Here is a 14,631-nt window from a genome sequence, read left to right as displayed (position 1 = left end):
ATTTGGACTGGCCTGTGAACACACACACAATCGTCAGCAAAACATCAACACCGTGCATCCGGCATGTACGCCAGCGTCAACCCATGTTACATAAAGGACAGCATTTTGGACGGTAATGAGGCAGTACCTAGCCTTGTAAAAAACAACAACAAAAACACACTTTACACCAACCATGTTCAGTCTGACAAACTCAACTTTTGGCAATTACACCCAATAACAAGTGCAAAAACACACTTTGACTTTCACTTCACTGTTTTCAATGAGGTGCGTTCAATGAGCGTCTAGCAAAACGGGCACAGTCAAAGAATTCAGGCCTTGTTGCCTCATGCCGTCGACAGACTCGCTCGTTGCGTAGGAAAAATGAGATGCGCTCATTTCAGAGTGCAAGTTTGACGCAATTGGGAAAATCCGTTTTGGAGCTTTCGGACGATGGAGAAATGACATCTTAAGAGGTCAATTCAAAAACGGTCTTTGTTAAACGACATCCAGCTTCAACTCTCCAAGAAGCTGCCACAATGCCGAAAATTGCTAGGGTGTTGTCCACTTTTGTCCAAACCAGCGAGAAAAGCCTTCCTGGTTGGCTGTAACGTCAGTACTTCCATATATGGGCATGTTTGCACCCGGGTGCTGTTATTTGTATGCACACCATCAAAATAAATAAATAAACTAAACAGTTCAAGTGACAAAGGCTCGTTCAAGCAAGAGACCACTGAAAATAGGTTGTCCTTCATTCGATTAGGCAATGTTTAAAAAATGCCGTATGGCGTCAACAGGTCTTGCCATTATTGAGACATTTTGAGTAGCGGTGGCTGGTGAACGCTGCCAGCATTCAAAATGGCTCCAGGAAAAACGCCACGCCCCAAGAACGGCATCAATACTCAGCGACATTTCACCCAATGGCCACTTCATACTCTGAAATTGACATGTTTCATTTTTTATGGATGTCATAAGCTGTTTCTGCTTCATGCGCTCCAAGAAAGAAAACATTAACGTCAGCTCGTGGAGGCGCACGTCTACTCTATGCCGGCTTTACGTTGGGTCGGGTTGGGAGCGGCGGCGGGCGGGCAGGCCTTAGTTTACCTCCAGTTCCGCAATCACAGCTGAAGCAAAGTCTCTGTCTGTCCGGACCCCAGATATCCCAGGGCCTGTGAAAAACCTGCAGGTCGTGGACACGGCCGACGGAGAAGTCAGCTTGGCGTGGGAGGAACCCGAGTACGACGGCGGAAGCAAAGTCATCGAGTACGTGGTGGACAGACGAGACGTCAAACGCAAGACCTGGACGCTGGCCACGCAGCACGCCCAAGGGCCCGAGTACACCGTCATCGGGCTCCAGCAGGACTCCATGTACCTCTTCAGGGTCTGCGCCCGAAACCGAGTTGGCAGCGGACCCTTCGTTGAGACGGACAAACCCGTCCAGGCCAAGAACAAGTTTGGTATGAATCGTTTGAAGAACATTGACACAGGATGGATGGTATTCCACAAAGATGCACTTCCCAGAATGGATGGATGAATTTTTGGATGGATGAATGGGATGGATGGACGGAGAGACGGCTGAATGGACAACAGAGAGATGTTTGGATGGATGTTTGGATGGATGGACGGACAGACAGCTGGGCGGATGGATGGGATGGATGCATGGATGGTTGGATGGACACATCTTATTCATATGATTGCACACATTTTCCTTTGTCATTTTGACAATTGAATGGTTGAAAATTTGCTAAATCGTGAAATCGAATTTTGTCTTCTGGAGTTTTAAAAGCTGTTTTTTTATGTTCTGTTACATCCAGATGTTATTGTGAGTTGTAATTTTGCTCACTATGAATGTTTATGTTAACACTGATTTAGAATCAGTATACATTATTGTTGTCTGAACATTTTGCCCAAGAATTATTTTTGAATAGATGAAACCTTTAAATAAAAGTTTGTTGGGTTTATAAGATTCAAATCGATTCAAAATATCGAGATTTTATTTTTGGGCCATATCGCCCAGCCCTACGCATCAGTAAAGTTGTTTCCAAGTTTGACATTGGCAGTGGAGCGCAATCAGATGCTCCCCCACCCATCCCTGTTTACAAAACATCATTGACAAGTACACTCGTCAATGGCAGTGAATGAAGCTCAGAACGTTTAGGGAACCATTTCCCGCATTTCACAGATTTTCCCACCACCAGTTCAAACCCTTTTTAAAATGTCACTCTTCAAATTCCAGAAAATGTGAACACTGAGAGTTTAGTTTAATGTCTCGACCGCTCCAACTTGCTGCCTCACCTTCTGCTTTTCACTCATGCCATCCATTCGGCGTCAGCAAATGGCCGCCTCTCTTTTCCTGTTGATTTTTTAAATCTGGTTTGTGGTGTGGCGCTCAGATGTTCCCGATCCTCCTCGGAATGTGGCGGTGGGGAACGTCTCCAAGTTTGGCTGCGCCGTGTCCTGGGAGCCTCCCCAGTGGGACGGCGGCTCCCCCATCACCTCTTACATCGTGGAGCTCCGCGACAGGACGTCCGTCAAGTGGTCGCCGGTGCAGGTGACCAAGGCCGACGAGCTGAGCGCCGTGGTCAATGACGTCATTGAGAACAAGGAGTACATCTTCAGAGTCAAGGCAGAGAACAAAGCCGGCGTTGGCAAGCCGAGTGCCGCCACCCTTCCCGTCAAGCTCATGGATGCCATCGGTCAGTCCAACTTTACTCACGCATGTTTGCCCTTTCGATCTCGTTCATTCCAATTAGTATGTCAAGAGGCCTCGGCTGTTTTATTATTAGCTTGTATTTTTTTTAAATGCTTCGTTTCTATGATTATTTTGGGGGATAGGACCGGGCCCTGCGCCAAGTATTTCAGCCCTCGCTCCAAAGAAAAAAATGTGGAATTGGCTGTGGGTGCAAAGCACTACTTGCTCCAAAACAGATGGACTAGGCTTCAGCTCAACTGAACAGGAGTTCAAAAATGAATAACAACATTTTCACTATCATTGTATTAATTTTGTAAATAGACGTTGCACAATTAGTTTTTTGTTAGTTTGTAAACAAAAGTGGCTTTTGATGATTTGGTTGCTTAAGCTCCAGCTGGCTGGAACCCTGATTTGTCAGGTGCAAATTTACATTTGACCGCTGCCACCAACAGAGCGTCCCAGCCCGCCTCAAAACCTGACCTGGCAGAACCAGAACAAGAACTCTGTGCAGCTGAGCTGGGAGACTCCGCTCCGTAATGGCGGCAGCGTGATCACCGGATACATCCTGGAGCGCTGTGAGGACGGAACCGATAAGTGGCTCCGCTGCAACACTCGCCTCTGCCCCGACCTCTTCTATAAGGTGGACCATGTCGAGGGACACAATAACATTTCTTTGATGACCTGATGTCGCATCGGTTTCATGTCAATGAGTTGTTTTTTCCCCAGGTGTCTGGACTCAAATATGGAACGTATTACAACTATCGAGCATTTGCCGAAAATGCTGCCGGAATCTCAGACCCATCCAACGTCATCGGACCTCTGCTGGCCGACGACCCGCACAGTGAGCAAGACGGGCGGGAGTTTGATGTCTTGATCATCAGCTCAGCTGACGCGACTCGATTCCCTCTCCTTTCCAGCCGGGCCGACCATGGACCTGAGCGGCTTCAAAGATGGCCTGGAGGTGATCGTCCCGAATCCTCTCACCATCAGAGTCCCCATCAGCGGATATCCCGTCCCCATGGCCAAGTGGACGTTCGGGGACAAGGAGCTGACGGGCGCCGATGAACGCGTCACGGTGACCACCAGGACCACCTTTGCCGAGCTCGTGGTGACTCCCAGCGTCCGTCCAGACAAAGGCACCTACACCCTGCAGCTGGAGAACGACGTCTCGTCTGTCTCCGGGGAGATCCAAGTCAATGTCATTGGTAGGGAACTGCAGACTGAGCGGAGCTAAATGCGTCCGTACTAACATTTGTTTTGCCACTGCCGCATTTCAGCTGCACCCAGTGCACCAAAGGACTTCAAGGTTCCGGAAGTGACCCGCGAGCATGTTCAGCTGAGCTGGGACCCTCCGGAGCACGACGGCGGAAGTCCACTGACGGGGTACCAGATGGAGAAACGAGAGGTTTCGCGCAAGACCTGGGTCAAGGTACAGCGGTTCAAATGTTCCTGGCCGTAACGTCTTCATCCACTGCACCGCACCATAGTGAAGCGTAGCAAGCCTCCCCTTCCTCTCCCTTCTGCCAGGTGGCCTCAGGCATCCAGGATCTGGAGATGACTGTCACTGACGTGATTGAAGGCAAAGAGTATCTGTTCAAGGTCACGGCTTGCAACAAGTGCGGCCCCGGAGAGCCGGCGTACATCGACGAGCCTGTTAATGTCTCCTCTCCCGCGAGTGAGTCACCGTATCATTTATTTGTGACCTGAAGGAGCACAAACTGGACCCAAGCCATGCAGACCTGTAACCACCATTGGCTTTGTCCTCCAGCCGTCCCTGACCCACCAGAGAATCTGCGATGGAGAGACAAGTCTGCCAGTGGCATCTTCCTGACCTGGGAGCCTCCTAAGTACGACGGCGGCAGTAGCATCCGCGGTTACAACGTTGAACGCTGCCAGAGAGGAAGCGATCGCTGGGAGCCCTGCGGAGACTTGCTTTCCGAGCTCAAGTGCCAAGTCACGGGTCTGACTGAGGGCGAGTGGTACTCGTACCGAGTCCGAGCCCTGAACCGACTCGGAGCCGGTCGGCCCTGCAAGGCCACGGACGACATCCAGGCTGTAGACCCCAAAGGTAAAGACCCGTGAGAGCTTTTTGGGAGCTCATTGGATTGACAAACCTGACCTTCTAAACCAGGGGTGGTCAAAGTCGGTCCTGGAGGGCTGGAGTCCTGCAAGTTTGGGATGTTTCTCTTCTCCAACACAGCTGATATATGATCAGCTTATCAGCAAGCTCTGCATAAGCCTGATAACGATCCTGTTGATTGGAATCAGCCTGTGTTGAAAGAGGGAAACCTCCAATACCTACAGGACTCCGGCCCTCGAGGACCGAGTTTGCTCGCCCCTGTCAATGGTACAGTTGTAGATCATCTAGATCTGGGATGGGCAACTGGGGCCCCAGACCACAGTTTAAGTGGCCACTTGAATAATTTCCTCAAACCCCAAAAACTATATATTTTTTTGTTTCTGTTTTACAAATCCCAAAACATTTTCATAAAACGCTGATAAACATTGAAGTTGCTCATCCCTGATCTTCAACTACATCCGTGGCTCCAATTGAGAGAAAACAGGAGCCATTGAGAACTGACAATTTGCAGCGGGTGTTTTAATTTGACCTGATTAGCATGTAATATTGCTCCAAAATAATGGAGCGGCATTGTGTCGGAGGGGCTCCACTTACCTAGTTACAAAAGGATATCAGTATTTGGGAACAATTTATCCAAATAAGTAACCATAAACCGTTGTTGTTGAATATTACCTGCGGTGTCCCGCAGGGGTCTGTGTTGAGACCCAAGCAATGTTTTTAATACATTAAGGACAAAGTGTCTAATAGTTTACAAAATGGGAGTTTTTGCAGATGACACAAAAATCTTCTTTACAGGGGCAGCTATTATCGATGGTCACAAGAGAAATGTTCAGAGTAACGAGTCGGTTAGATGTCAACAAGTTATGGTTGAAGCGTAGCAAAACCATGTACATGATATTTGGAAATCATCAAATAAAAAAATATGTTGGGATATTGAAAATAGGGAACTTGAATTGATGACCGTAGTCCTAATTAATTGTTGTTCATGATGCAACCGTTTCCAGAGCCACCAGAGATCCAGCTAGACGCCAAGCTGCTCGCCGGTCTGACCGCCAAAGCCGGCAGCAAGATCGAACTCCCCGCCGAGGTGACGGGCAAACCCGAGCCCCGGGTCAAGTGGACCAAGGCCGACCTGGTCCTCAAGGCAGACGAGCGAGTCAATATCGACACCAGGCCGGGACACTCCACCGTCACCATCTCTAAGACCAAGCGTGACGACAGCTCGACCTACATCATCGAGGCCACCAACAGCTGCGGACGAGCCACCGCCACCGTTGACGTCAACATTCTCGGTAGGGTGCAAATCTGGATGCTGCACTACCTTTGGTGTTCTTTGGACTCCATTGAAGTAAAAGTCGTATTTCCCCGCCTCAGACAAACCCGGCCCCCCTGCGGCCTTCGACATTTCCGAAATCACCAACGTGTCCTGCTTCCTGGCCTGGAACCCGCCACGTGACGACGGCGGCTCCAGAGTCACCAACTACATCATCGAGCGCCGCGCTGCCGACAGTGAGATTTGGCACCGCCTCTCATCCACCGTCAAACAGACCACCTACAGGGCGGTGGACCTGGTCAAGTTCAAGGAGTACATTTTCAGAGTCTTTGCTGAGAACCAGTTCGGTGTTGGTCCGCCAGCCGAACACCAGTCCATCATCGCCAGATACGCTTTCGGTATGTCCTTCTGCTGACTCGGCTCGGGTCTTTGGTATCCTTCAACACTACTTTGACAACTTTTGTGTTTTGTAGTTTTAATTGCATCATCTGACTATTCTATTTTTTTTTCATTTTCATGTGTGCTATTGCAGTCCAAATGTTCAGAGCCCTTGTTGGCCACTGGGATTTGATTAGATTTTGTTTTTTTTTCTTTCAGACACCCCCGGGCCCCCTTACAAGCTGGAGCCTTCGGACATCGCCAAGGACTCGCTGACTCTCAGCTGGTACGAGCCCGATGAGGACGGAGGAAGCCCGATCACGGGCTACTGGGTGGAGCGATATGAGCCCGACCACGACAAGTGGATCCGGTGCAACAAGCAGCCCCTCAAGGACACAAACTACAGGTCGGTTTGGACAACTGGACTTTGTGGAACCGGAAGCGATGCTTTAGGTTCAAAGTGCGGTACTTGTCATCATCAATAACTGAATTTGTTAGTTGTAACAATAGTACAATGCATTGCAAGGACTCAAAAGAATTAGTGGTGTTATAGCTCACTTTTTATGGGAAATGTCTTTTAATCGAATCATTATTGAAGACGTTTTTATTTTCCTATATTGAAAGTGCAAATTGTGCCAAATGTTACGCTGTTTTAAACCCTTAAAAAAAAAAGGGCAGTGTTAGTGTTCTTTACATAAGGTTATAGTGGAGAGCTAGGTACTAAAGTTTGAGAACCGCTGTTTGTCTTCAGGGTCAAAGGTCTCCCCACAAGGAAGAAGTACAAGTTCCGAGTCCTGGCTGAAAACCTGGCTGGACCTGGAAAACCAAGCAAGGAAACCGAACCAATCTTGGTGAAAGATCCAATTGGTACAAGACTTTGGACTTGTCACTTCCTTGTTGCCCAGTTTGGTTCAAAGTCCTAAACTCCCGAGCGCTCTTCCAGATCCTCCGTGGCCTCCTGGCAAACCAACGGTGAAGGACGTGGCCAAGACCTCCTGCTTCCTGATGTGGACCAAGCCGGAGCACGACGGGGGAGCCAAGATTGACGGCTACGTCATCGAGATGCTCAAGAGCGGCACCACCGATTGGATCCGTGTGGCCGATGGCGTCAACATGACCGAGCACTTCCTGAAGGGCCTGATGGAGAAGCAGGAGTACTCGTTCAGGGTGCGAGCCGTCAACGTGGCGGGCGAGAGCGAACCCAGCGAGCCCAGCGACCCGGTCCTCTGCAAGGAGAGACTCAGTAAGAGACTCACATTAGCTGAGGTGTTACTCGGTGCCGCCAAAAAGTCCTTGCAGTCCAGAAAATCACTACATACATATGATGCGTTATTGTTATCACTTCCATGTTTAAGATCATCAAACAAATGTACGTAAATCTCAAAGATAATCCAAGGAAATAGAAAATGCAGGTTTTTCAACTGCGATTTTATTTATGAACAAAACAAAACTACGCAATGACATTTTGCAATTTTTCATTTGGACCCCTAACTTAGCCTCCAGCTGGAGAAATGCAAGTAATTGTTAATTTCACGTTTTGCTCGGCTTTAAAAATGATACAGTATATGGCAGAAGAAATGAAGTTAGATGACACAGTTAGTTGTGTCTCTTATCAAAATTTGTTTATGTGGCCATTCCCTCTGAGACCCATTACATCCAAAAAATGACCCTTGGATCCAAACATAGTATATCTAAATATTTGCAGCCTACGTCATAACGCTCGCGTTGTTGAAGTCCAAGTCAAGTCCAGTCAAGAATTTGATAAGCTTTAGCCAAGCGCATCCCAAGTCCAAAAATTGCTGACTTGCGTCTGACCACTTCACTCGATTGATGATCGATTTGCTTTTTGAGCATCCTCCTGACGCCACCCTCTCCGCAGACCCCCCTTCGGCCCCCCGCTGGCTGGGGGTCACCGGCATCAGCAAGAACAGCGCCGAGTTGAAGTGGAGCGTTCCCGAGCGCGACGGAGGTTCGCCCATCACCAACTACGTGGTGGAGAAGCGGGACGTCCGGCGTAAAGGCTGGCAGGCCGTGGACACCACCATCAAGGAGCTCAAGTACACAGTGGCGCCGCTCAACGAAGGCTCGCTCTACGTCTTCCGCGTGGCGGCTGAGAACGCCGTTGGCGTGGGGCCCTTCTGTGAGCTGGAGGACTCGGTGCTGGCCAAGGACACTTTCAGTAAGTTGAGTTAGCCGGTGGTTCGGCATCAAGACGGGAAAGGTTCCAATGTGTCTGCTTTTTCTAGCCACTCCTGGGCCACCATACGCTCTCGCCGTGGACACCGTGACCAAAAGATATGTAGACCTGCAGTGGGAGGCGCCTAAAAACGATGGTGGCAGACCCATCCTCAGGTAGGACACGCGATGAGAACTTTGTTGGGACCCACAACCTCCTTCAAGTTTTCAAGAATACTTTTCAAAGTCTAACTGTTAGTCTACAAAGCTCAGAATGATTTTGGATCTCAATATATTCAAGACCCTTTAGCTCCTCATGAGACTACCTGACCAGTGAGGCTTCTTGAGTGTTTCCAAAACATGACCCAAACCAAAGTGAAGCAGCTTTGTGACCTCCTGAACACAAAAGATCTGCTCAAACTGTCTATGCTCTATTTGCCTTCAATTCGGCCTGAAACCCTCACAACTATTAGTTCTTGCTATTATTGTGTGATTGAACTGGATGTGTTTTGTCACTGTACTGTTTTGTTTGATCTTTTCAATGATCCTGCTTTTACTTGTCTCTCCCCCCAATGTATCCTTTGTGGTTATTTTGCTGGTGCTCTACTAATGACCTGTGAGGATTTACTCTCATGCCATGAACTTTGCAGGTATTCTATCGAAAAGAAAGAGAAGCTCGGAACCCGCTGGGTGAAGTGCGGAAAGACTTCCGGGCCGGACTGCAAGTACAGAGTGACAGATGTGATCCAAGGAACAGAGGTCCAATTCCAGGTCCGCGCCGAGAACGAGGCGGGAATCGGACATCCGAGCGAACCCACTGAGATCCTGACCATCGAAGACCCAACAGGCGAGTTGACGGAAGCCAAGTGCCAGATGATGGCTTTGTGTCGATGTGAGGTAAAAGAACGCCTTTCCTCTGTAGGTGTCCCGTCTCCCCCCGTCGAGCTCCACGTTACCGCCGCCGGCCGGGAATTCCTGTCCATCGGCTGGAAGCCTCCGCAGAGGGACGGCGGCTCCCGCATCACCGGCTACCACATCGAGATGTGTGAGGCCGGCACGGAGAAGTGGATGAGGGTCAACTCTCGTCCCGTCAAGGAATTGAAGTACACCGTGGAAGAAGGTGTCGTTCCCGAGAAGGAGTACATCTTGAGAGTGAGAGCTATCAACTCCGTTGGCATTAGCGATCCCTCCGATATCTCGGAGAACGTCATTGCCAAAGATTCCGACTGTAAGAACAGGAAGGGAGGCTCTTAGCTTGTAGCGTGCGGTGCTGCTTGTTTTATTTATTATTTTTTTCACATTGTTTACAGGCAACCCCACGCTGGAATTCCAGACTCTGGACCTGGTCGTCGTGGAGACAGAGAAGCTGCACATCCCGGTCCCCTTCAGGGCCGTTCCCTCGCCGAAGATCACTTGGCACAAAGGCGGCAAGGAGCTGAAGGCCGACGATCGTCTGGGTTTCAGGTTGGTGCTCATTTTAGGTCCGTTCATGTGACTCGTGGCTGACCAGATGGTTTGTACTCACCAGGAAAGAGTATACTTGCTGCCACCTGGAAGTGGACAGTAGTCTTCACTCTGATGCTGGCCAGTACAAAGTGACTCTGGAGAATAAACTGGGAGCCGCCAGCGCTACCATCAATGTCAAAGTCATCGGTAAGCAAGCAGCCGATCAACAGCACTGCCACTGACTGCGTTATCCACACCTTTCTCACTCATCTTCAAACTGCATCTCCAGGTCTCCCAGGCCCGTGCAAGGAAATTTCAGCCTCCGAGATCACCAAGAGCTCCTGCAAGGTCTCCTGGGATCCACCCGACTACGATGGGGGAACCTCGATTGTTCATTACGTCCTGCAGGTCAGTCAGTACCACGGCTCCTGATCAAGCCCTCATCTTTTGGGGTGCCGGCGGTAGAGCCGTTCCGGAAACTGCTGATGTTTGGTTAAATTTGCTGTTTGATTTTCCTACAGCGGCGTGAGGCTGGCAGGAGGACCTATGTCAACATGATGTCTGGAGAGAACAAAGTGAGCTGGAACGTCAAAGACCTAATCCCCAATGGAGAGTACTACTTCAGAGTCCAGGCCGTAAACAAGATTGGAGGAGGGGAGTTCATTGAGCTTCGCAAACCTGTCATTGCAGAGGACCAGAAACGTAAGTTTAGCCTTAACGCGCCATCCCTCTGGGTCTTGTTGCAACTGAAAGGCGTCTCATCTTGTGTCAGATCCTCCCGACCCTCCGGTGGATGTGGAGACCCACAACCCCACATCAGGCACCATCACACTAACCTGGAAGCCTCCCATGTATGATGGCGGTGCCAAGATCATGGGCTTCATCCTCGAGCGGCAGTTGAAGGGTGAGGACAAGTGGGAGAGGTGCAACGACTTCCTGGTCCCGGTGCTCTCCTACACCGTCAGAGGGCTAGAGGAGGCCAAGAGCTATGCCTTCAGAGTTCGGGCTGAAAATTCAGCCGGTGTCAGCGAGCCGTCTCGCAGCACCCTGTTTGTCAAGGCCATGGATGCAGTTGGTGAGGACATTGTTGGGATGTCGTGTTTATGACTTGAACGCTGTCGTCGCCTCATCTCTGATTTGTCTGTTGTTGGTCGTCAGATGCTCCCAAGGTCTTCCTGAGTGGCAGCCTTCAGTCTGGCCTGAACGTGAAGCGAGGCAGCGAGATCCGCCTGGAGGCCAATATCTCCGGCTCACCGTACCCTGAGATCACCTGGTACTGCAACAACCAGGTGATCCGGCCTGAGGCGCTCCGCAGGAGGCCGGAGAGACCGCTGAAAAAGAAGGTGGAGAAGAAAGAAGAGAGTGAGTTAGAGAAGAAAGAGGGAAAAGTGATGGATGTGGAGGAGACGAAGGAGGAGGTGGCAGAGCAGGAAGTGGAGGAGACGGACTACCCGACTATTGGCGAGCGGCTGACCATCAACAACAGCAAGAGGGGCGAGTCCACGGCAGTTATCAGGGACTCACTGCGTGTTGACCACGGCGTCTACATGGTGAAGGTGGAGAACGACCATGGCGTCGCTTCAGCCACCTGCGAGGTCAACGTGCTTGGTGAGAACTCTGCTCTTTCTCTTATGTCGAGAGTAGCGATCCGGTTTGTCCTCCTCTGCTGGAGGACTGCAGAGCTTCAGCTCCTAATGCTTTTTTCCCTGTCGCCAGATACCCCTGGACCTCCAATCAACTTCTGCTTCGAAGAGGTGAGGAAGAACTCTGTTATCTGCAAATGGGATCCCCCGAAAGATGATGGCGGGAGCGAAATCCTCAACTACACGCTGGAGAAGAAGGATAATTCCAAGATCGAGCTCGGATACAGCTGTGTCACCTCCACACTTCGAGGGTGTCGCTATCTGGTGCCCAAACTCATTGAGAAGAAGGAGTACATCTTCAGAGTCGTCGCTGAGAACAAGTATGGAGCTGGTCCGCCCTGCATCTCCAAACCTCTTGTTGCCAAGAACCCCTTCGGTATGTACAATCTCTTTACGAATGGTCCCGCTTCGCACGCTCAGCTACTGTTAGATGAACTGTGTCCTCTCGCCGTCCTTTTCAGAACCTCCCGAGGCTCCTGACAAGCCGGAGATCGACGACATTACAGCCCACAGCATGCTGGTCATCTGGAAGGAGCCAAACGACAATGGCAGCCCCATCCTGGGATACTGGGTAGAGCGTCGTGAGATCAACAGTTCCCACTGGGCTCGGGCCAACAGGTGGAACATCGTCAAAACCAGCGCTGACGTTCCGCGTTTGCCGTTCTGACTTCATCCTGAATGTGTTCTGCAGGAACATGGTCCCCGCCACCCAGCTGAATGTGGAAGGACTCGTTGAGAGCTTAACTTACATCTTCAGAGTGGCGGCCGAAAATCAGGCGGGCCCCGGAAAATTCAGCGTTCCTTCAGATCCCAACACAGCGCAAGCCCCCATTCGTACGTACATTTTCCGGCTCTGAACACGATTGTTAGATGAGGCCCCATTGGGACATCATTTGATCGGTGACTTAAGGTAGGCCGTTGAGTCGTTATGAACTTTATCTCAGCTTCTACTTGGCCTTCTTAGCTGTCTATCTGTAGTTAGCAGTTGAAACCAGTAAAGACCGTAGATTGACACATAGCAAGACAGCAACACATTGTTTCGGTTATGCTGCACTCCTAACGTGGGCGCAGCTAAGGCGGGGTAAGACTAGGGATCCTTTCGGAGAGGACAGACCTTCTGCATCTGGCAGAAAACATCACTACGGCCAACGTTCTGGACAAAATGAAATAGTTCATTGGATAAAACTCGTCATAGTTGAAAGACGTAAGGACCAGCGGAGGTTCTCGAGGAACTTTTCATGATTCATCTTTGTTTTGACAGTGCCTCCCGGACCACCAGTGCCCCGCGTGGTGGCAACCACAGACCATTCTATTGACGTTGAGTGGGACGCACCTGCCGACAATGGAGGAGGCGAGATCCTGGGATACCATGTGGATAAGGTGCCCAACGAGTCCCCTTCATTTAAGAAGATCAACGTGTAAATCTCACACTAATCTTCTCTGGTCTTCCCCAGACTATTGCCGGTACCAAAGACTGGTCCAGGTCTACAGAACGTCCATGGAAGACTCGGGCATTTACGGTATATGGAGTCCGTGAGGGAGCCAAGTACCTTGTGAGAGTCATCGCCTGCAACGCTGCGGGAGAGGGAAATCCGGGTTTCACCGAGTCGGTGTTCGTCAGGAATCCCGCAGGTCAACCATAAACCGCTAACGGGAAAATGTGTAAACAGCGTCAAATAGGAACCAGCATTCGAGTCTTACAATCGGTGGCTGGCTTCCTTCTGCAGAAATGCCTGTGGTCGAGCTGGATGTTTTGGTCAAGAACGGCGTGGTCATTAGAGCTGGGGAGACACTTCGTGTTCCGGCGCTGGTCACCGGGAAACCCTACCCAACTATCACTTGGTCCGTGGACGATGCAAAACCCGAAAAAGACCGCGTAGAGATCCTCAGCGAAGGCAACAACAGCATCGTGTTAATCAAAAAGGTCCAGAGGAAGGACTGCGGCAAATATTTGATCTCTGCATGTAACCCCAGCGGCACCAGGTCGGCCTTCACCCGGGTGGAGGTCATGGGTGAGTGGATAGATGTGTAGAAAGGGGACTTGATGGTTTCCAAATGTAGATAAATGACAACCCTGTTTTGTTTGCAGATGTTCCTGGGCCAGTCACTGACCTGAAGCCTGTGGTGGTGACCAGGAAGATGATCTTCTTGAACTGGGATGACCCCGTTGATGATGGCGGAAGTGACCTGACCGGCTTCCTCGTGGAGCGCAAAGACGGCAAAATGCACACGTGGAGGCAGCCAGTTGAAACCATCTCCTCCAAATGCGAGTGCGTCGGCATCATGGAGGGACAAGAGTATATGTTCCGTGTCATTGCCAAGAACAAGTATGGCATGGGCCCGCCCGTCGAGCTGGGACCCATCATAGCTGTGGACCCACAAGGCAAGTCCCAAGAGGCCTCCGTACTGATTGAATCTTGTCCACCGTTCCCATCGATAAAACTCTTTCTCTCGTCACGGGTTCCGCAGGACCGCCATCGCCCCCCGAGAAGTTCCAATACACGGAGCGCACCAAGAACTCCATCACGTTAGCCTGGAAGCCGCCTCGCAACGACGGTGGCAGTCCCGTCATCGGCTACTTTGTGGAGAAGAAGCGGCAAGACAAGCAGGCCTTTGAGCCCTGCAACACCGAGATCTGCCCCAACTTGACCATGACGGTGGAGGGCCTGGACGAGGCCTGGATGTACGAGTTTAGGATCAAATGCGCAAACCTGATTGGAGAAAGTGACCCATCCTTCGCAATGACCGTGGTCATCCAGGACGATGAAGGTACGGCAAGCGTCGCACCCCTTTGCCTTGCTAGACCAGGGCTCGGAAACCCCAAGTACTCCGAGTACTGCATGGATCGTGTTTTTCTCTCCCACTATTTAAAAGTAATCAACTAAACAACACAAAATTGTGTTTTTCCATATAACAAAAACATTTTGAACTCTGAATAATAGGCGCTTGTTTGAAGCGTGAAATGAAA

At 50.4% G+C, this 14,631-nt stretch overlaps 1 protein-coding gene across 1 annotated transcript in view; it reads left to right on the top strand.

Moving 5' to 3' along the window:
• Positions 1-14,631, top strand: part of ttn.2 (titin, tandem duplicate 2) — a 218,087-nt gene that overhangs the window by 113,189 nt on the left and 90,267 nt on the right. Inside the window, exons 130-160 of the mRNA XM_086090619.1 lie at positions 1,134-1,433; positions 2,370-2,672; positions 3,121-3,308; positions 3,395-3,509; positions 3,586-3,873; positions 3,946-4,097; positions 4,196-4,343; positions 4,437-4,736; positions 5,753-6,040; positions 6,123-6,419; positions 6,619-6,805; positions 7,151-7,266; positions 7,343-7,642; positions 8,279-8,578; positions 8,646-8,751; positions 9,225-9,421; positions 9,497-9,802; positions 9,885-10,038; positions 10,103-10,227; positions 10,310-10,428; positions 10,542-10,722; positions 10,793-11,095; positions 11,179-11,628; positions 11,737-12,039; positions 12,125-12,281; positions 12,355-12,497; positions 12,925-13,043; positions 13,118-13,295; positions 13,391-13,675; positions 13,753-14,046; positions 14,133-14,432. Coding sequence (XP_085946745.1) covers positions 1,134-1,433; positions 2,370-2,672; positions 3,121-3,308; positions 3,395-3,509; positions 3,586-3,873; positions 3,946-4,097; positions 4,196-4,343; positions 4,437-4,736; positions 5,753-6,040; positions 6,123-6,419; positions 6,619-6,805; positions 7,151-7,266; positions 7,343-7,642; positions 8,279-8,578; positions 8,646-8,751; positions 9,225-9,421; positions 9,497-9,802; positions 9,885-10,038; positions 10,103-10,227; positions 10,310-10,428; positions 10,542-10,722; positions 10,793-11,095; positions 11,179-11,628; positions 11,737-12,039; positions 12,125-12,281; positions 12,355-12,497; positions 12,925-13,043; positions 13,118-13,295; positions 13,391-13,675; positions 13,753-14,046; positions 14,133-14,432 — 7,002 coding nt within the window. The remainder of the gene's footprint in view (positions 1-1,133; positions 1,434-2,369; positions 2,673-3,120; positions 3,309-3,394; positions 3,510-3,585; positions 3,874-3,945; positions 4,098-4,195; positions 4,344-4,436; positions 4,737-5,752; positions 6,041-6,122; positions 6,420-6,618; positions 6,806-7,150; positions 7,267-7,342; positions 7,643-8,278; positions 8,579-8,645; positions 8,752-9,224; positions 9,422-9,496; positions 9,803-9,884; positions 10,039-10,102; positions 10,228-10,309; positions 10,429-10,541; positions 10,723-10,792; positions 11,096-11,178; positions 11,629-11,736; positions 12,040-12,124; positions 12,282-12,354; positions 12,498-12,924; positions 13,044-13,117; positions 13,296-13,390; positions 13,676-13,752; positions 14,047-14,132; positions 14,433-14,631) is intronic.

Source organism: Leptonotus elevatus, chromosome 12 (assembly GCF_054856555.1).
Source record: "Leptonotus elevatus isolate MCC_2025b chromosome 12, RoL_Lele_1.0, whole genome shotgun sequence".
NCBI classification, from domain to species: Eukaryota; Metazoa; Chordata; class Actinopteri; order Syngnathiformes; family Syngnathidae; genus Leptonotus; species Leptonotus elevatus.
Note: the sequence above shows the minus strand (reverse complement) of the source record. Positions and strands in the feature narration are given on the sequence as shown.